Source organism: Hyperoodon ampullatus (genome assembly GCF_949752795.1).
Source record: "Hyperoodon ampullatus genome assembly, chromosome: 10".
Taxonomy (NCBI): domain Eukaryota; kingdom Metazoa; phylum Chordata; class Mammalia; order Artiodactyla; family Ziphiidae; genus Hyperoodon; species Hyperoodon ampullatus.
This window is the reverse complement of record NC_136923.1, coordinates 49740203-49761341: the sequence shown is the minus strand read 5'-3', so window position 1 is coordinate 49761341 and position 21139 is coordinate 49740203. Positions and strand designations below refer to the sequence as shown.

Sequence of the window (21139 nt, the reverse complement as noted above, 5' to 3'; positions counted from 1 at the left end):
CAGTGAAACTGCGTCCCCCTAAAATGGAGTTCCCCTGCTAAGTTTCTATCCAAAGCTTTATTCCCTTTCTTCTCCCGCCCCTGTACCCCTCAGGATGGAGGAGTATTAAAGAAAAGGTGGGGGAGGGTAACACTGAGCAGGTCCCTGTGGGCCCTTTCCAGATACAAAAGTCCCCTGGGTCCCCTGTTTCTTGTTTGCAGAAAAACGCTTTAGTCTCCTAGGCTTTTCCTGAGTTCCAAAGTGGACTCAAGCAGTTACTAATTAGGGACGTGAGGGAATGCAGAAACAAAGGAAAAGCAGTCAAGCAAGAAAAGTAAGGATAGCTTAAACAATAATTCAATGATAAAACAGAGCCCGGGTTCTTCCTCAAGGAATATATATAACAATCTGACGCATATCTGTTTTTTTTTTTTAACTTAACAATGATTTATTCACAGGAATACATGTAAGTAGAGAAAAATAACAGAAAAGCTAAACAAATGAAATGAAGAGGATCCAAACCAACTTTCACTCTGTAGCTTTTTACTTGCACCCTGTGTACATATATCTAGGGCACAGAGGGCCACCAACATGTGCTAGTACAGTGTAGGAACCCTGCATTACATCCATTAACTTAAACATATCTTTAAGATCATGCTTTGAACAAAAAAAGAAAGCTTAGAAGGCAATATGTTGAGTGGGAATAAACATTGAAATATAGCAATCATGTCTTCAACTTCTACAATTGTGTTTATGTGCCAACTAACATTTATGCAGCCTCTTACAGATCCTTTACCATGTAATTTAAGTTTTAGAAGTTTTGATAAAATCACTAGTAGTATATAGCCATGCAGAAAGCACATCACACTGACAGCACAGAGGCAAAGATTTTGCACAGGTTTATCAGCTTTCCACATTGTGCAGGTTACACGCAATACAATATCAATCTTATTCCTAACAGATCCTAAAAAGATATTTCAAGGCCTAGCTGTAAACTACAGTACTTTATATCTGTATTCTTAATAAAAATAAAATCCACAAATCTTAAAAAGGAATTTTAAATGCAGGGCTATATTGAATTGGTAAACTGCAACACAAACTGGCGCAACAGAGGTAACTGGATAGCAATCTCACTCTATGTGATGCAAGCATGCTACTTTCCCACTAATTTAAAGTACTTTCAATCACTGTGAGCCAGAATGCATGCTTGAACCTTAAACTGCACTTTAAAAATGACCTCTTGGCCGAGAAATTAAATCTAATGAAGTACAACCATCAAATTATATCCACTACATTAATGTCTTAATGCAAAGTCAAGATGTCAATCTTTAGTTTGATATGTCCAACCCCATTTATTCCTCCCTCCCTGCCCATCCCACAGAGGTAAAAGGAGTGACTCATTTGGCATTTCACAGGGTGCTTCATTGTTTAAATTTGTTTTGTTTTATTTCTAGCTTTTTGGGGTACCTTAAATTGTAACTTCCAAGAACCTACTTCTACTATGGGTAGGCAAGCTGATTTTAACTCTTATTAGCTTTCATTTGTGTAGTTCTTCATCAGTATGCAAAAACAAGTCCCCATCATGTGGGAAATTTTATAAAAACCTTTAAATTAAAAAAAAAAAACTTTACTGTTTTCTAATCCCCATTCTTAGGTTTCCTTTATTGTGCTATAGATTTTTTCCTCTTTCTCATCCCTATGCATCATTTATACGGTTCTTGTTTTGGTACAATTCCCCATAATATTCCAGGATGTATTGTTTTGTGAGTAGATTGAATAACTTTTTCTTTTTTTTTTTTTTTTTTTTGCCTCTTCACATCTAGTGCAGCGTTGTAATTGGAGACAGATTTCCACCCACAAAGGCTCCAGATGTTAAAACGTTTCCCAACAGCGACTTAATACAGTGACGGCAACACCTCCCTCCAGCCCCTCCCAGTAGGGCTGGGATTGTACTGTATTCCCTACTGGTTTACCCTTCCTCCCTGTAAAGGGTAACATCTTCCCTGGGTGCAGAGGCTCCCTCATAGTCTCCAAGACTGAAGGACCCCTAATTATGGGACTGCAGCATAAGTGTATGAGATTAAACACCATAAAAAGCTGCAAGACACTCTTTTAAGGGAAGTGGAAACTGGTCAGAGAAACACCTCCAATTTTCATCCCCAACTTGATTTTTAAATCCATGAAGGATCTTCTTACAGAACATGTCTTGCAGATCATCTTTTGGATTAATCCATGATGCAACAACATCACAAAAAAATATAAAATCTTGGATTACTCCACTGGGATTCACACTGATCATGGTACAAATCCCACAAAATGCTGAATCCTTTTCCTCATTGTCCCTTATGTTTCTCAGAGAGGTGCACCAAGGTCTTATAAACTGCTGTAGCATGGGGGCCACCTCTTGAGGACAAACGTAACCAAGACGACCGTCTTTGGTGTGTTGGGTCTGGTGCAAAACTGGTGCAACACCATAGGAATATAAGGCTGCATCTCTATACCCATTTGAATGGAGATTGCTCCAGTTGCCCATATGGCATTATTGCAGACTGAAATGAACTCTGGATTTAGGTAGGTTCCCAATATTGGCATGAAATCAGCTATACAAGGCTTAACATGCTGAAAGCAAGCTTTTGTCAGGTCACCTAACAGGGTGAAGGAATTCTGTCTAACCTCTGGCATTTTATCCTGCATGCACTGACATATTAGTGTTAGAATGTTACTTCGGGCTACTAGCTGTTCAATGTTGCCTCCAAGTCCTTCAGCCAGGCCACTGAGTAAATCAAGAGCCACTATCATAAAATCTTTATCTGGAGCCTCATACTGATCTCGTTGAGCATTGTTCAGCATTGCTTGTGCAAGAGTCTTCTGTACTAGGTTTACACGATGCTGATACACAGGTTCACAGTATGGAAGGAAGCCAGACTGCAGGGCTGTGGCAACTGAAGATAGGCACTCAAGTAAAAGGGAGAGATCTTTATCTTCATCCTTTAACATGTTCCATTTCTGGATCAGTGGAGGCATTAGCATCTGAATATATTCAGGTTTGTTTAAGTGACGTCCTTCTGAATCTGCTAACGTTCCTATGGCATCATAAAGAATGAGCAGGTTTTTATGCTGGTATTTACTAAATGCAAAGACCAAGGTATCAAGTATATAAGCAAGGTGAGGAACACTTTCTGTACAAGCCTCCTCTTCCAGGGTAGCAAAGGCACTGCAGGCAGCTTCTTGTACTCTCTTGTTGCTATCCAGGATACACTTTAGCAGCTCTGTCATTAATGGCTTCAGGTACGTGTCTGAGGGCTGGCTGACTACCCCGTGTGCATAGCGGCTAAGAGTCCAGCACGTTATGAAACACACAAGAGCCTTTTTATCAGAGAGGCACTGAATAAGGTGAGGAATGAGCTCAGGTCAGTATGGAATCATGCCCAGCATGCAACCTTCAGCAATTGCTCCTAAAACCAAGATGCCTGATTCTTTAACAACCCATTCATGATGAAAAAGTAATTCTTTCAAAAGGGGCAAAATGTGTGGCAAAAGCTCATCACGATACACATTTGCAAGAACATCTCGGGCAGCCGCAGAACATTTTCTTAGATTCCAGTCAGAAATTGTATCATCATCATCAATTTCATCATCATCATCTTCCTCTTCAATTCCATCTTTGTCATGCTGCTGAGCCACTGTCCTTGATCGATGAAAACGTGGCCTTGTATCCCGTTCACTATCAGGAATTGTTTCATCTTCTTCAACATCACCCTTAAGTAGGATAATATCTATATCTGAGTACTTCATGCCATTCACTAACACAGGAATCAACTTAGGAAGATGCCTTATGAGTACATCTTTGCATATTGGTTGCTCAGCCAAAGTAAGCCAAAATTCGCAGGCTTCTAAAACCACATTTTCACCTTGATCTTGGGGCCTCTGTAGCATGTACTCAACTATATTATGCATGTGAGGAGGCAGGTGATCCATTCAAACTTCAAGCAATATCCCAAGTGCCCGGCACACAGTTTTCTGTACCTCTGGTTCTTCATCACCAGCCAATGCAAAGAGATTCTTAATAAAGGAATCAAAGTGCAACATCAGAGCTTGAGTTCTACTGATGATAAACTGATTGACACATGCAACAACATGAGGCCTTATTTTTGGACTACTGTGCTTGAAGAACTGTAAAAATTTAGGAATCATGATGTCGAGAGGACGATCTAAAACATCACTATCTAAAATCTCAGCAGATAACACATATATATGGAATTTAAGAAAAAAAATGTCATGAAGAACCTAGGGGTAAAACAGGAATAAAGACACAGACCTACTGAGAATGGACTTGAGGATATGGGGAGGGGGAAGGGTAAGCTGTGACAAAGCAAAAGAGAGGCATGGACATATATACACTACCAAACGTAAGGTAGATAGATAGTGGGAAGCAGCCACATAGCACAGGGAGATCAGCTCGGTGCTTTGTGACCGCCTGGAGGGGTGGGATAGGGAGGGTGGGAGGGAGGGAGACGCAAGAGGGAAGGGATGTGGGAACAGATGTATATGTATGACTGATTCACTTTGTTATAAAGCAGAAACTAATAAAAAATTAAAAAAAAATAAAATCTCAGCAGAATCTTCACGAATCTTCACAAAGAAGGGCACCAAATGCTCCCTCACAAGTGTTGTAATCTTCATAATCCAGCAGGCTACAGAGTTTTGGTAGGAGGTCAGGCCAATTCTGCAGTTCTCCCTTGGAGGCTATAGTTGTAATCAAAATGCCTACAGTAGCTCTAATCAGAGGAGAGGAGTCACCAATATTGTTTAAACATTCAGTCTTAATAAAGTCTGTTATACCATTTGGGAAATACAGAAAGTGTGCTTTCACGTTATTCTTCAATATGAGACCACTCAATGATCTTGTGGGTTCATCTTCAGATTTTAATTTTGTAAGAACAAAAATCAGGTAGTTGTTAAAGTCTGGATATTGATTGAGTTGTTCCAGTTTCTAGAATGGTTCTCTGGATGGTGGTGTCGGGGGACTGGGACTCCTTCAGCAGCTGCAGGATCTGCTAAAGCCCTTGCTCATCAGGTTTCCACTCATACTCCATCTTGGTTTGCTGCCTGGGGCACCCTGAAGGAAGTCTGGGATGGTGAAACCCAGGGGAACTGATCCTAGCAGCTGGGCTGCCAGTGTCTGCTGCTGTTGCCGCCGTGGCCACCAAGCACAAGGAACCGACGCATATCTTTAAATTGTTCTGCAGAAACTGAGACCAACTACCCAGATGGAGGATGGTGACTACATGCTGACCTCAAGCAAGTAGACCCCAGATGGGTTGGAACCAGAAGGTTGATGATTAAGATTCCTGAAAAATCACCCTGTTACCTTACCACCAACTAATCAGAAGAAAGTCCACGAGCTGCAACCCTCATCCCAAATGTTGCCTTTGAAAACCCTTCCCTAAAAGCCATGGAGGTGTTCAGGTCTTTTGATCATGAGCTGCCCGTTCTCCTTGTGTGGTGTCCTGCAATAAACACTGTACTTTCCTTCATCACAATCTGGTGTCAGTAGATTGTCTTTGCTGCATGTTGGGTGAGCAGACCCTAGTTTGGTTCGGTAACAAAGGGAGGCTAGAAAATCTATTCTTTATTCTAGGTCGCAGTGTGGTCAGCTTAAAATTGGGGTCTGTTACTAGGTCAGAAAGGGAGAATAGGAGTAGGTAACTAGCATTTTCTTCCAGTGTTCGAGAAGATGTATCATGTTTAGGGACTTCCCTGGCAGTCCAGTGGTTAAGACTCCACACTTCCACTGTAGGGGGCATGGGTTCAATCCCTGGTCGGGGAACTAAGAATCCACACGCTGCATGGTGTGGCCAAAAAAAAAAAAAAAAAAAAAAAAAAAAAATGTATCATGTTTATCCCTCACTGCTGGGAGGTAATCTGATAACTTGAACTAAGTTGTTCCTTGTATGTTTAATGCGTATATATAATGAACATATAAATGATTATCTAGCCAGTAATTAAACATTTCTGAACTGCTGCTTTTCAAGAAAGAAAATACAAGTCATCTGAATTCTCCTCCATGAGAGTTAAACCTTTCCCTAAAACTCAGTTTTTAAAACTTTTGTTTACTCCTAAATCATAGGGCCAGGAAGAGTAGCTCCAATGGTTTCTAAAAAGGAAATATTTAAGTAGCTGAGGGGCACTTACCTCCAAGAGAAATTTCCAAATAGTTTCTTCCTTCAGGCTTTTGCTCAAATGTCACCTTGTCAGTGAGGCCTTTCCTGTCTGCCCAACTTAAAATAACAACAGTCCCCACTCCCTATTCCCTTCTCCTTCCTTTGTTTTCTCCATGTCATTTATCACCATACTTGCTATTTCATTACCTGCCTCCCCTTACTAGAGGGGAGCGACTGGGAGGCAGGTCCTTTGTCATTTTGTTCACTGTTGGTGAACTGGATTGCTGAAAATGGTCCTTGATGATCACTTTGGGTTGTCTGGCCATCCAACCAGCTGGAAGCAGAAGTTCCTTTGCACACAATGGCTTCCAGAGTTTGTTGCAGCCATTTTGTGACCCTGAGGCAACAGTCTTGAGTCTGAGGGAAAAAGGCAATATGTTGAAGGGGGCCATGTGGAAGCCTGGAAAGAGATTTATACCTAAGGTTACCCCTGAGATGCTGAACCAGCGTGGAATAGCCTTCTCCTAGACTTCTTGTTACGTGTGAGGAAGAGAAAGACAGACCCTGACATACGGGAGCAGATCTGGCCTCAGTCTTAGTGTTCTGCGGAACGTGAACAATTTCACAAAACACCAACATCAGACAAGGCCACTCTGTGACCTGATGGATCAAGGCAACATCAAGACCATTGCTGTAATCATGTCAGTGGCCATGTGGGGATGTGGATGCTGGGGAGAAACAAATTTTCCTCTACCTTCTAGGATCTTCTGGCTGGTCTCAGAATTGACATGAGACAGACTAACAGGAGAAAAATCAAGCTAAGTTTAATAACATGTATACATGAGAGAGCCCCAGAAAAACTTGAGTAACTTTCCAAATGGCTGAAGCCCTCACCTTAAACACCATCCTCAACTAAAGACAAAAGAGGATCTTGAGGGTGTAGAGGTTACCATGAAAAGCACAGTAAACAAGGGGAAGGTTGTGATGCAGATTTGTCATTGCTTTCTCCATTGATTAGAATTTCTAGGGAATTCCCTGATGGTCCAGTGGTTAGGACTCCGTGCTTTCACTGTTGAGTTCTGGGGCTCATCTAAGATCCCACAAGCCTCGCAGAGTGGACCAAAGGGAAAAAAAAATGTCTTTAAATACCTTTCCTTAGTTCTTGCACATGAACTCTCTTTTATTCCTTCTATAGAACCATTTCTTCATGATACATTAATATAACTGTGTGCTCAAATAATTTTGGAAAATAATACTTGCTCTATATCAAGGCCTTTTAAAAATGTTGAGAAATAACAATATATGTTTCATATAATAATAAAAAAATAAAAACTCAGAAACGAGGTGACAATACTCAGGAAAGACTTAGAAATGAAAGAAAAAAAAAAGAATTTTGAGAGATTTGGTTCTTCTCCTCTTCCAGGTACAGTGAAGGAGACACCTAATAAACGGAGATTTCCTTTACGATGTAAATGTTTCTTACACAGGGGTAACTCCTACTTGGTTTTCAGAGTTTTTCCCATGTCTGCTGTTTCTCAGAAAATAACCAGCTTAAAATAATATCCCAAAGAGACATCGTTTGGGGTGGCAAATTCTGCTCCCCTACATGGGCATGGTCTTCCCAGCATTAATCATCTCTCCCAGGAGGGGCCTGGGAGCCAGTCTTTGAGGAGATGGGATTGTGACTGCAGACATGGGGGATCTATCTGCAAGTGGGAGGATTAGATATGTGGTGGGCTTGGAAGGGGTAAAACAACGCAAGGGCAATTGAGCAGCTTTTAGATGGTACCAGGAAGACGTGAGGCTGGAGGGAGGTTTGCAGGCTGTATCTTTGAGGTCACGGGTGTGGACGGCGTGTGAGCAGTTCTCTGAATCTATGGGGCAAGCAGGATATAGGACGGCTGCAGGGTCAATGTGTGAGCGTAGCGGGGATGGCGTAGGAGGAAGGGATCAGTGAGGGAAGCCTGGTCTCTGAACGACCAGGAGGGGCGAGGACTGCCCGGGTCCTGGGGACGCCTTTGGTCCGCCACCCACAGAGAACGTGGGCGAGGCTCAGTTTCAAAGCCCGACCACGCCTGGCTCTAGGGCACGCCCTGCGAGCGGAGAGAGGCGGGCTGCGGAGGGGTCCCCGAGGGCCACCTCGGGCGCTCCCTGGAGAAGACTGGGGGTGCGGGAGCAAGTTCAAAGCGGGCCCCGCCCACCTGCAGCGCCCGGCTCGGCGCGCGGAGCAGGGAGGGGCGGGTGCGGGTGCGGGGAGAGAGGCTGAGCGGCTCGCGGTTGCTAAGCCGGCGCCCCCAGAGACGTTCCCTGTGGCTGTTGCCCGGCGCTGCGCGGCGCGGGGCGGGCGTCGGGAGGGAACGAGGAGAGAGGGCGGAGCGGGTTCCTCGCCGCTCACGCCGCGCCCGCCCCGCCGTCGAGCCGCGGCACCGCGCCTCCAAGACCCGCGCCTAGCTCCCGGGCCTCCGAGCCATGCCCGCCGCCGCGCCCGCCCCGCGCCCGCCGCCGCCCCCCGCACGACCCGCCCCCAGCTGCCCCGCTCGACCCGCCCCGGGTAAGTGCCATGGGCTCTGGCGCCCACCAGGTCGGGGCCGCCGCCGGGGTAGGGGGAGCCCTTCTGTCTTCCCGACTCGAGAGCCCGCTCCGTGCGCTGTGGGGCCTCAGTGCCGGTCCCGCGGGGGTGCCCGGAGCAAGCGCGGTGCGTGTGTGTGTGTGTGTGTGTGTGTGTGTGTGTGTGTGGCCACACCAGCTGAAACTCGCCTGCTTGGGGTCGGGGTTAACGTTGTCCCGATCTGGGTTCCTGTCCCTCGCTGTCCAGAGGGGTCAGCCAGGGAAACGCGGGGGCATCCTGGGAGGTGCGGTGGGGCTGTGGGAGAGGGAAGGCGCCCGCGAGGGAGCCGGGCTTTATTGAGCATGTCGGCATGTCAGGTGCTTTACCTAGAGTTGACCTCATTTCATCCATCCTCTCCACAGACCTTTAAGGAAGATGGATTTATCCCCATTTGTCAGATGAGAAAACGGAGGTTCCCAAGCTCACATGGCTTAATAGCGACCAAGCTGGGATTTGAACCCAGGTTTCCACAGCTCTTGTGACCCAGCTAAAGGAAAGGAAATTCTCCTTAGAACTAGATAAAGAAACACACAGAAGAACTAAAGACTATAGAGGAAAAGGCTAGAGGCAGAGCATTTGGGCATGAACAGAAAAAAGAAAATGAGTTCATGAAATATCCCATCAATAATTTCAAATACAGGACAGCATTTATACTGCCTTGGGCGTCTGGCTCTGGGGGCGAGGTGTTGTGAGGTGGGGAGAAGACTGTGCAGGGCTGGGCAGAGGCGTCTGGAGACACCTTTTCGGGGTATCCGCCTGCTGGGAGTCGGGGGTGAGGAGAAGTTGTGGAGAGAACTCTGCTGTTATTCATTTCCAACATTAGTTCTTCCTCTGTCTTACCCCCTTCCCTGTGGATTCCATCTCCTTTCATTTACTTGCTGTGTTGTCCAAGACGACAGCTGTCAACTTGAAGCTGGGTCCTTCCTTCCTGATTGTCTTGGCATTAAGTGGTCCTGGGCCTTTATGGTTGTGTTAGGAGCTGTGAAGTTAGTCCATGTCACTGCTCACAGCGGTGATCTGTTGGCTAGTGTTGAGCTGACAATCACAATCACAATGAATGGGGCATCTAGAGTAGTAGCCAAGCATTGTGCTTATCCTTAAGGGGCAAGGTAGCAAGAAACAGGGGCCCCAGGAAGAAAGATAAAAAGGAAAAGGATGTTGGGTTTGCCTGGCAGCCCAACTTCATAAAAGCATTTCAGTTTAATATTTGGATTGTTTTGGGTGGTGCCAGAAAATGCTTCCCTGGAAAAAGAACAGAGAGGCAGAAAACGATATCTGAAAGGTGCCCTGTAACTCATTCCATGAAGGTCTGAAAGGTCTTTGAGCCAGGTACATTAATGGTGAACTCAAAGAAATGTGAGAACCCCGTGAGGCCGCAGAATAGCTGAGATGGAGTCAGCGTTATCATGGTCAGGCTTTGGGCAAAACTTGGAGAAAGGAATACTGGACCCTGGACTGTCACAGGTACTTCAGTGTGACACAGTGTCCCCTCAGAGCCCTTTGTGCACGCTGGTACCCTGGGTGCTTTCACTCCCAGCCGCCAGCCCCTCCCCTTCGTTGGAGGATGACCATCTTTGTTGGGGCTGCTGGAGTCTGCTTGGTCTGAAGGAGCTGAGAGCAAGGCGGGCCTGGGAGTTGCCGTCTCCCCTGGGGGCAGCCCCTAACCAATGCCTGATGGGTGCCGGAGTGTATATAGTCTCGCTGCCTTGCCCTTGATTGGGACACAGCCAGGTGTGACATACTCTGTCTGTAGAAATCCACTGTGGAGTGGTGTCACATTGATCTCCAGGGGTCATTGCTGGGCTTGCTTCTCTTTCTGGACTCACTTCTTCACTCCCCTACCAGTTTCTTCCTAGGAATACTTCCCAATAAAACACTTTCCTAGGGATTCCTATCTCAGGATCTGATTCTAGGGAACCCAATCAAACATTTCTAGAGTAGGGCTGTATCATCAGCACTGGGTAGCCTGCGCTAGCCTGCAGAGTGCCTTGGTGTGAATTTTCACAAGGTGCCTCCTAGCAGATGGAGCCCTGTGCCCAGGCCATTAACTTCTCATCTGGGTGCCTTTGGCGGTGCCCAATGGGTGGCATGGTGCTTGGGTGTAATGGTCAGAAAAGCAAAACAAAATGGAGAGTTGCTTCATTGTCCCAAGATCTCACTCTTGGCTTCTCTCATCCCCCTTTTAACCAGTTCAAGGGAAATTTCCCTCCTATGTTTTCCTAAATATTTGAATATTTCAGGCAGGTGTGTTGGTTTTCTCTGGTTACACGTGGAGCTGATTAAATGTCTTAGCTTCTTTCTAAAGACAATAAAGGGAAAGAAAGGGCTGTCTTGATCAGTGGAACCACAATACCACAGACTCCAGGGAGGGTGGGTGTGTCTCCACCAGCCTGGCCTTCCAGGGGGCCTCTGCCTTGACATGGGGTCATTGTGAGGGGCTTGGACGGGCTTCGTTAGTCAGAGGCTCTTGCCTGATGATGTTTCCTTTCCTTGCATCCAGGGGGCTATTGTATCTGGTACCCAGAGTTTCCCACTTTTTCCTTTGGTAGCCTCCTGTTAATGCCTAAACCATCTGGTGGTAACACAGAGCCCCTTTTGAAGATTCGTATGTGGGGGAGTTCTTTGAAAAGGCTGGTCCATGGCCTGTTAGGAACCGGGCCGCACAGCAGGAGGTGAGTGGTGGGCCGGGCAAGCAAAGCTTCATCTGCCGCTCCCCATTGCTCCCCATCGCTCGCATTGCTGCCTGAACCATCCCCCCCCCGTCTTGTCTTCCATGAAACTGGTCCCTGGTGCCAAAAAGGCTGGAGACCACTGATGTAAAGCACTTTTCAGATATTATAACAAAGAGAAAGTATTGTTATTTTTTTCATGAGTTTTTTTCTTCTTCCAGTTTTATTGAGATATAATTGCATACATCAGCGTATAAAAGTATTGTTATTAAAGTTACCTTTCAGGTTGGAGCAATTCTGTTTGGGTGCCTTGGGCCAGTGCCTCTCAAATGTTATTGGGCATATGAATCATTTGGGGATCTTGCTAAAATGTGGATTCTGACCCAGGAGTCAGGATGGAACCTGAGGTTCTGCTTTTCTCACTAGCTCCTCAGGTCTTAAGTGTGGACCACACTTTGAGTACAAGGCCCTATGCTGCTCCCCTCGTCCCCCAACCCCACCGCCCCAGGTAAAGTCTGAGTCCTTCCTGGGGGCTGAAGAGCAATGTGTTTGGGGAGATGATGGGGTGGGTTCAGGATTCCTTGGCGTGTCTGGCCTGGGACTGGGGCAGAGACAGCTGAGACTCACTGGACTTGTTGCTGTTGAGTCAGGTGTTTCCTCCAGGGGCGTGATGGATCTAACTTAACTTTCTTCCAGTGCCTTAGGACCAGCCCCCTGGAGGAAGCTCTTCCTGGCCAAATGGCCAAATGCTGCCTACTTCTGCTGCATGCTGGTCTTGATAGTGTGGAGATGAATAAGCCACTGACCCTGCCACAGTGTGTTTGGAGGTAGGGTAGGGACAGGCATGTAAACATGTAATTATCACATGGCAAGATAAGCATTCTGTAGAGTTAATGGGTAATGGTGAAGGGGGGAAGAGGGTTGGAAAAGGGAGGAAAATGTCCTGGTGGTAATTATATCTGAACTAGGTTTTGAAGGATGAATCACAATGGCAGGATAGGGAAGAGGGCAGAAGAGTGTGGGGAATGGCATTCTAGGATTAAGGAGAAGCATGTGCAAATGTAAGGTGGTGCCATGAAACAACTTGATGTGTTCAAGTCATTGAACTAAAAGTTGTTTGCAGCCTGGAGTATGGTGGGAAGGGCTTGGTCAGTGAGGCAGATTGCTGTTCCTGAAGATGTATTAGTCAGGATAGGCTAAGCTCTGCTGCAGTAACAAATCAACTTCATCATCTAGTAGCTTCACACAACAACAGTTACTTCCCACTTCCACTATGTGTCCTTCATAGGTCAGTGGAGGGCCAAGCTGACAGAGCTTTCCCATCTTGCAGCCACACCATTTGGAAAAATTGGCCTATGTGGTCACCAGTGCAGGAAGAGATCGTGGGAGAGTTGCTCTCTGGCTCTTCTGTGTTTCAGCCTAGAGCTGATGCATCGTTGCTTATGCCACAGCCCATTGGCCAGAACCATTGGTGAGGGGGCTGGGAAACAATGAGGGGTGTGTGGATGAAAGTTCAGAGAATGTCACTGTCTCTCCTACGTATGCCTTGTTTTGTAGCTTAAACCTCATTCTGAAAGCCCGAGTTTCTCAAATGGGAGTAATATGTGAATTTATTTAAAGGAAAAAGAAATCTTATAGCATCTAGTGGTGGCTTAAATTATTTTTATTATAGTGCAATTCAAATATGTCTAAGCACTTTATATTTAGAGCTCTCATATGACCATAAAACCAAAACAAATATATGAACAAAATATCAACACAGCTACAAATCGAGTAAATTCAGATTAACTGCATGAATTTAATGTGATGGATGAAGTCATTCTTGCTAAAACCAAATCACTGTTTCTGGGTCTAAAAACAGTTGTTCCATTCTTATGGGAGGCTGTGTGCCGTACCACATAGGTTATATGATGGCTCAATTTTCTCATCAGTTTCCTTTGTCTGTATTAAGTCTGACTTGTTTTCTCATTAGCCTATGGCAATTAAAATAATAATAATAATCATATTTCTTATTGCCAACTATACCATAAATGCAGGAATACACACAGTGGAATTATGTGGCAGCACTTGGTCATAACATGCTCATTTGGATGTTCCAGAATATGTTTCTATTGATATTCTATTAAAAAGATGCTTATTGGGCTTCCCTGGTGGCGCAGTGGTTGGGAGTCCGCCTGCCGATGCAGGGGACACGGGTTCGTGCCCCGGTCCGGGAAGATGCCACATGCCGCGGAGCGGCTGGGCCCGTGAGCCATGGCCGCTGAGCCTGCGTGTCCGGAGCCTGTGCTCCGCAACGAGAGAGGCCACAGCAGTGAGAGGCCGGCGTACCGAAAAAAAAAAAAAAAAAAAAAGATGCTCATTAAAGTGAAAGCACAAAGTTAAACAAAAAATAATTTTGGAGAACTTGTGAACCCCCAGATATGTCTGAGGATCCCCCAGAATTTGAGAAACAGGTGGAAACCCACTGGAGTGTTTAGTTGGGGCAGGGGAAAGATGACCCACTTTATGGTTTAGAGACCTCACTTTGTCCAGGTGTGTGGGTAGGTGAGGGGTAGGAAGAAAAGCCAGAGACAGATGGTTCAGGTCCGACGTCATGGTGGAGGAGGGGGCATTCAAGCAGCAAGTAGTTAAGAGAATGGAGAGGAGGTGTCAGATTTGAGAGACATTTAGGAAGTAGAGGGAGTTCCCTGGCGGCCCAGTGGTTAGTACTTGGCACTTCCACTGCTGAGGGCCCAGGTTCAATCCCTGGTAGGGGAACTAAGATCCCGTGAGCCATGTGGCGTGGCCCAAAAAAAAAAAAAAAGTAAATGGAATCTCCAGGACTTGGAGTGGAGATTGACTGGATGTGGGCAGTGAAGGAAGGGAATGGGAGTCCCAGCTGACTCTTGGTTGGGGGGGGGCAGGGGACAGGGTTGATGGTGCCGCTGCCCAGGGGGAGGAGAGGGAGCACCACACGCATCCACGGGAAGAACAGATGAGCTTTAGGGCAGAGCTTTGTTCAGCCATATCCACCATCCCACCTTTGCTAACTGACTTGAGCCCTCCTGAACCAGTTTCCGAGGAGCTGTTGCATCTTGGGGTATCTGTTTTTCCTAGCCAGGACATTTAGTTAGGGTTCATTCAGATGCTCTGAGTTAGCCTGTCTCTGCTTCTGACCCATGGGAGAGGGCTCTGGCAACACTTTGCCTAATTAATCACACACTTTTTTTGTCTTCTGTATGTCTGAGGAAAGTGAAAAACATTTGAAAAATTGGGGATGGTTTTGAGATTGAAGCTGTCATCCCATATCATGTGAGCTTAGTGATCTGCCTTGTTTTTTGTTTGTTTGTTTGTTTGCGATACACGGGCCTCTCACTGTTGTGGCCTCTCCTGTTGCGGAGCACAGGCTCCGGACGCGCAGGCTCAGTGGCCATGGCTCACGGGCCCAGCCGCTCCATGGCATGTGGGATCTTCCCGGACCGGGGCACGAACCCGCGTCCCCTGCATCGGCAGGCGGACTCTCAACCACTGCGCCACCAGAGAAGCCCCCTGCCTTCGTTTTTAAGAGCACCAACGATTCACTTTCCACTCTGTGTTTTTGGACAGAGAAGCTCAAAATTCTCTGAGGAGAGAGCAGGAGTGCTGCCAGTTAAATGGTCTCTAGGTAATAACATAACAAGAAGTATGGAAACTGCACTTTGTTGAAGCAGAGGGCAGAAAACACGAGGCCACCCAAACACACAAGTAAAAATGTCACAGAAACAAATCTCTGGCGGTTAGAGTGAAATCTTGTGTTAATGAAAGTTTTCAGCAGTAATCAATTTAAAAGGTAGCTTGGTATTTCCTCTTTGTGTGAATTACTAACCTAACACACCAACGGGACCAAGCTGCTGGAAGTGGCTCCCATCCTGCCTGTCCTCATGCCTGACAAATTTCCACTTGTCTCTTGGCCTCTTCGTAGGCATCACCTTCATGGCAGCACCTCTCAGGCCCTCCAGGGATACATGTGCCCTTCCTCTGCTCCGTCTCTTTGGAACTTGTGATAAATGGTTTGTAAGCAAGTGCTTACCGGTCACCCCCAGAGACCACATACTACTTGTGAACAGGCTTGGAATCCCCCCAAACTTGTGGAGCATTTTTCCTAACAGCCATCTCCACACCCACAAACTAGTCCAGGGCACCCTTCAAGGAGCATCTTTGGACCTCAGGGCCGATTGGATGAGCAAATCTCCCAGCAATAATAGCCTTGGTTTTAGGAGTGTCTTTCCAGGAATGGGTTGGATGAAGCTGGTTGTTCAGTTTCATTCACATGCTGTGTTGGTTTCGGATTGGCTACAACCAGAATCCTCTGGAGCTTGGGTCTTTATATAGAGACAGCTGGTGCTCTCCAGATATCCACATGCTTCCCTTCTTTAGCAGATGCTATAAGTCCCTGCCCACAGTCCTCGTTCTGATGTTTCCCCTACAATGCACTGCAATCCGACTGGAGGGCTTTCTCTGGTTGCAGGGGCATGGTTGGACCATTCTTGGGGAAAGCCAGAAGTTCTGGGCAGTTAGTGCTCCTAGAAGCAGCCCTGAACCACTGATGGAGGGGAATGGGTGGATACATATCACAGTTTCCTTGCCCCGCTGGTGGGCCAACCCTTGGGCATGCTCTACTGTTCTCCCCAGAGGTTCCCAGCAGAGCTGAGTCCAGGTTGCTCACAGCAGTAACCTGCTCATTCATGCTGCTGTACTGCCTCATTTCTTTCGCCTCCTCCAGTACATCCCAGGATCAACTCCCCAATAAACCCAAATCCTTTCCCCAGCCTCTGCTTTGGGGAGAGTCGAACCCAAGACCTTTGGGTTGGTTGGGGCCACTAGACTACGGGTGGAAGTGCTGTGTGTCACTTCTCATGAAAGCAGGCACTGCCATTGTCTCTCCCACCACTGCGGCAACCCAGGAGGATGTGCTATGGAGGAAGGCTGCTTAGTCCACATGAGATTTCATAGGAACAAGAACCTTTTATTATGGTAGTCACTGAGCTTCTTGGCATTTATCAGTTGAGGCACCTACCTGACACATAGCATCAGCCCTGTCCCTGTGGGGTGCCAACACTTAAGTTAGCCCATCCTTCATTTCTCCATCCTGTTCTGATAAAGTATAAAAAGTGTAAAAATTTACAAAATTAGATATTAGGAAATCACAGATGATCACCAGGAACCGTTCTTTCACTTACCTTTATTAATTAATTAATTAATTAATTAATTAATTAATTAATTTATAATTTTTATTGGAGTATAGTTGATTTACAATGTTGTGTTAGTTTCAGGTGTACAGCAAAGTGAATCAGTTATACATCTATCCACTCTTTTTTTTTTTTACATTCTTTTCCCATACAGGCCATCACACAGTATTGAATAGAGTTCCCTGTGCTATACAGCAGGTTCTTATTAGTCATCTGTTTTATATATAGTCGTGTGTATATGTCAATCCCAATCTCCCAATTTATCCCTCCCCCCCATCCCCTGGTAACCATAGTTTGTTTTCCACATCCGTGACTCTACTTCGGTTTTGTAAATAAGTTCATTTGTACCCTTTCTTTTGGCTCACATATATTTATTGAGTGTCTACTATATGCCACTGTGGTAGGCACAGCAATTTTTATTAATTTCAATTTAAATTGAAAATAGCCACATGTAGCTGATGGCTATTGTATCAGAACAGACCTAGAGAGCTGGGGAGACAGATTAAAGCATCTGTAAATGTTGTAGAGCAAAAGCAAATGTTGTAACACCAATGGTGGTAAGTTTCCATGAAGAAGAAGCAAGATGAGTGAAGAAGGGAGGTGGAGCCAGTTGAGGGTCTTCATACGTGTTACATATACATATTCATACATATTGAGAGTGGGTTGAAGGCTTCTTGGAGAAATGATATTAGATCCATCGCAGACCTGAACAAAGATAAGAACGGTGTGTGAAAGAAATAGCTTGAAGACACTCCAGGCATCTCTGGGTAATTAATTGCCTTTTGTTTTTAATGAAACACAAGAGAAGGAATGCCTTCTACTTACGCATTCGGAAAATGCCACGAAACACAAAACACTTAGTGTTCATTCTTTTTTTTAAATTTAAAGACCTCTTGGGACTTCCCTGGCGGTCTAGTAGTTAGGACTCTGTGCTTTGAATGCAGGGGGTGAGGGTTCCATCCCTGGTTGGGGAAACGAGGATCCCACATGCCTCTCAGCGTGGCCCCCCACCAAAATAAAATAAAATAAAATAAAATAATAAAATATAAAGACCTCTCATAATTTGGGGCAGTGGTGTGGGTCTGTGTTCCCTAGAAACAGAACTTGAGATTGGGATTCTTGTGCATGTGATTTCGGGGGGAGGGCTGGCAGGAGAAGGGGGTAGGGGAGCGAGGTGAGCAGGAGACGCAGCTAAGCAAGGATGTGGTCTCAGCTGGGAGTTCTGGGGCTTGCACTGCACCAAGGAGCTGGTCTTACCGTGGGCTAAGGAGCCCGTCTTTTGTACCCTTCCTGTTGTCATCAGTCGTAAGAGCTGGTGAGTGGCAGCTGCCCCCTGGTAAGAGCATCTGGGTGGGCACCTGCAGGGTCCATGACTGTGCTGACCCCATAGTGTGTTGATGACTGAGTAGCTTTCGATAGAAAGCTACTGGGGGCAGAAACAGCTGAAAAATCCTGAGTACAGGATTTGATCACCCGGCACATTCTGAGGATTGTGAACTCAACTGCAAGGCTGTTTTCCTGCACATGACTTATGGATTTACTGGGTTCATTCATGCAATACCTGTTTATGGACGGTCTACCACACATGCCTGGCATCAGGGCTGGGTGTTTGGAATCTTGCCAAGCAAGGCCCATTTACTTAGTAGACTCCACCCCTGCAAATCGTATATTTTTGGGCAAACGCCAAGAGATAGCATTGCAGGGGATCCTGAAGAAGCTTAACCACAGCTAGAGAAGCCAGAACTGCCAAGGTCTACCCCTATCAAGGCTCGGAAGGCAGCAGTCTTTGTGGAAATATTTGTAAATGATGCTCTCAAAAAGCCTAGATGCAGGGCTTCCCTGGTGGCGCAGTGGTTGAGAGTCCGCCTGCCGATGCGGGGGACACGGGTTCGTGCCCCAGTCCGGGAAGATCCCACATGCCGCGGAGCGGCTGGGCCCGTGAGCCATGGCCGCAAAAAAGCCTAGATGCAGCAGTCGGTCTGTTTAAGTGAACCACCTAAGTTTCTGCGCACTGAGATTGGCTTCTTAATAGAAGAGCTGTAGCCTTGGTGCCGCCGTTGTCAATCTGATTTAACCACGAGGGACTGAATGCTTACTCTATGCAGGTGACCTTCTGCCTGTCATCTTGCTATGGTCTTTGTAGCCATCCTGGGAGGTGGGGCTGGTGGTGGCCGTGCAGGCTCCCATGGCAGTGAGGACCACCAGGTACTCTGCCAGCAGAGGTGTAGGAGAGGCCCCCCTTGGCTCTGGCACTCAGGGTGGATATTGAGGCCACTGGTAGAGCTTTACGGAACCTGTTGGATGCCATCAGGGTCTTGGCACTGTGATTTCCCCTACTTTCCAATGAGAGGAAAACCAAACCCAGTTTTAATTCCCTAAAGGAAGAAAAGTTTGTACCTTAATCTACTTTCCCCTAACATCACTCTTCTTTGTTTGGAATCTTAATTCACTTCAGGGAGTTGTTTTTTTAGATCATCCTGTCTACAGGGACATCAGGGACAAGCTCACTTGTTTATTGCCAGCTGCAGGAACACTGGGTGACTTTATTTTACCAAGTTGGGATGCTGGATGGCTTAATAATTGGAGTAAAGCTAAAGTGAGGCTGCTTTGCGTAGGTATTGTTGCCTGTTGATGAGTCTGAGTCCGGCTCTATTTCCTCTGGATGATCCCGTGAGCTTTGCTTTATTCCATGGTTACAAATGACTCCCCCAAACCTGTCTGAACCATTGCTCCAAAAGATTCAGGATCTGTGGAAGAATTCTTTCAGTTCTTACTAACTAGCCGTGTGGCCTTGGGCTAATTGCTTACTCTCTCTGGTCAGCAGTTGTATCTAAAAATTGAGGGTGTTGGGCTACCAGCCCTTTCAGATCGAACACGCAAAGATTTTCACCCACACAGCCTTTGCGTCCAACACACGGGTCCTTCTTAACATCCTCCTTTGCATCTTTCTTAGATTGGATCCATGGCATTACTTTTGTTTACAAAGGATGCATATTTCCACGTAAGCAATTCACCAGTAAATCCAATCAATCATGTAATGACCATGCCTTAAATATTTATGTAAAGTTCTTCCTCAGCCTGATGTTATCTAAACCTCAGATACTTAGGGTATTTATTTCTTCTTGAGTGAACTTTGATAATATGTATCTTTCTTGGGATCCATCCATTTCATTAAGTTGTCTTATTTATTGGCTCAAAATTATTCGTCATGTTCCTTTATTATTATTTTACATGAGCAGCCCCAGTGTTTTCCAAATGTGTCACTTCTGAATATGAATGAAAACCATGTATATTTTTGTAACATTTCCTCTTAAATTGTTTTACTCGCTTGCTATTTAATTATACGTTGTACGTGGAGGTTGTCTTACCAAGAAGTCAAAATCGTTTAAAAACCACTTTCTAAAGAATCCACAAGCTCTTTGCCTCCTCTGTCCTTACAATAATGGCAGCGTTTTGTTTTTTGTTTTTTCCCACACCACACAGCATGTGAGGTCTTAGTTCCCCGACCAGGGATTGAGCCTGAGCCCTTGGCAGTGACAGTGCAGAGTCCTAACCACTGGACTGCCAGGGAAGTCCCAATAATGCATAGTGGAGCTCTGTGCCTGCCCCTCAGATAAGCATCTGATAATGAGGGGTGAGAGTCTGCAGGGAGGCACGGGCAGATGGTGCAAATATTCCAGGTGTCTTTACATCAATCTAAGATCCGTTCAACCAAAGCATAGAGAAGTAGAAAAGAATGAGAAGTGCTCATCTCTCTACAAGAAAGATGATGGAGGAGTTTGCTTTTAGAATGATTTCTGCAACCTCACCTGGAGGGATGGAGTGTGGTAAAGCTCTGTCTAGCCCAGTGTTTGAATGTTGTTGTGACACAGTCCCGTGGAGATCAGTAGGCTGGTGAAGGCCTTGGGGTGTGATAATCAGACAGAAGAAGGAAAATAGGAAACCTTGCAGGCATCAAGTCAGCTGGAGACAGGTCCCAAGGTGGGATGTACTTTAGTGCTCCCTGTCCAAATAAACACACCCCCTTGAGGCTCCCTGAACAGTACTGAGAAAGGCAAAACTCAGCCCAAATCAAGGTTATTATGAATCTCTGATCTGTAACAGACAGTTGGGATTAAAAATCCAGATCATAGGAAACCACAGCCCGGCCTGGGAGCCGTGCCCTCTTGGAATTTTACTGAGTGAGTGGTGACATCCCAGGGATGCGATCGTGGGTGAGTTGGCAACTGTTGGGAGGAAACATTAAACCCAGGGGTCAGACCGAAAGAAAAGCTGTCCCCAGGGGAAGCCTCAGTCAAAGCAAACCGGTATCGGATGTCACAAAGGAGGACAACGTGAAGGACAACAGTGGCACCCAGGGCAGCAAAGCAAAAAGAGGAGTGTGAAGGCTTCGTGTGATGGAATAGTCAGAAGGCGGGAGAAGGGTTGATCTGGAGGACCTGCAGTTGGAGAGAAGGTTATTGTCATGGTCACTGGCATGTCCGAGGCCTCACCAGCCTGGGAGCAAACGAG

At 46.1% G+C, this 21139-nt stretch overlaps 1 protein-coding gene and 1 pseudogene across 2 annotated transcripts in view; one reads left to right on the top strand and one right to left on the bottom strand.

Annotated features, from left to right (window-relative positions):
* Positions 1-2059: 2059 nt before the first annotated feature.
* Positions 2060-4188, bottom strand: LOC307059039 (transportin-1-like; annotated as a pseudogene). The gene has a single exon. The product of its transcript is annotated as a transportin-1-like (transcript).
* A 4424-nt stretch (positions 4189-8612) lies between these two features.
* The window catches only part of DCLK3 (doublecortin like kinase 3), a gene marked incomplete at both ends in the record, with an annotated part of 45741 nt that continues 33214 nt past the window's right edge, over positions 8613-21139 (top strand). The window contains one exon of the mRNA XM_079712555.1: positions 8613-8694. Coding sequence (XP_079568681.1) covers positions 8613-8694 — 82 coding nt within the window. The remainder of the gene's footprint in view (positions 8695-21139) is intronic.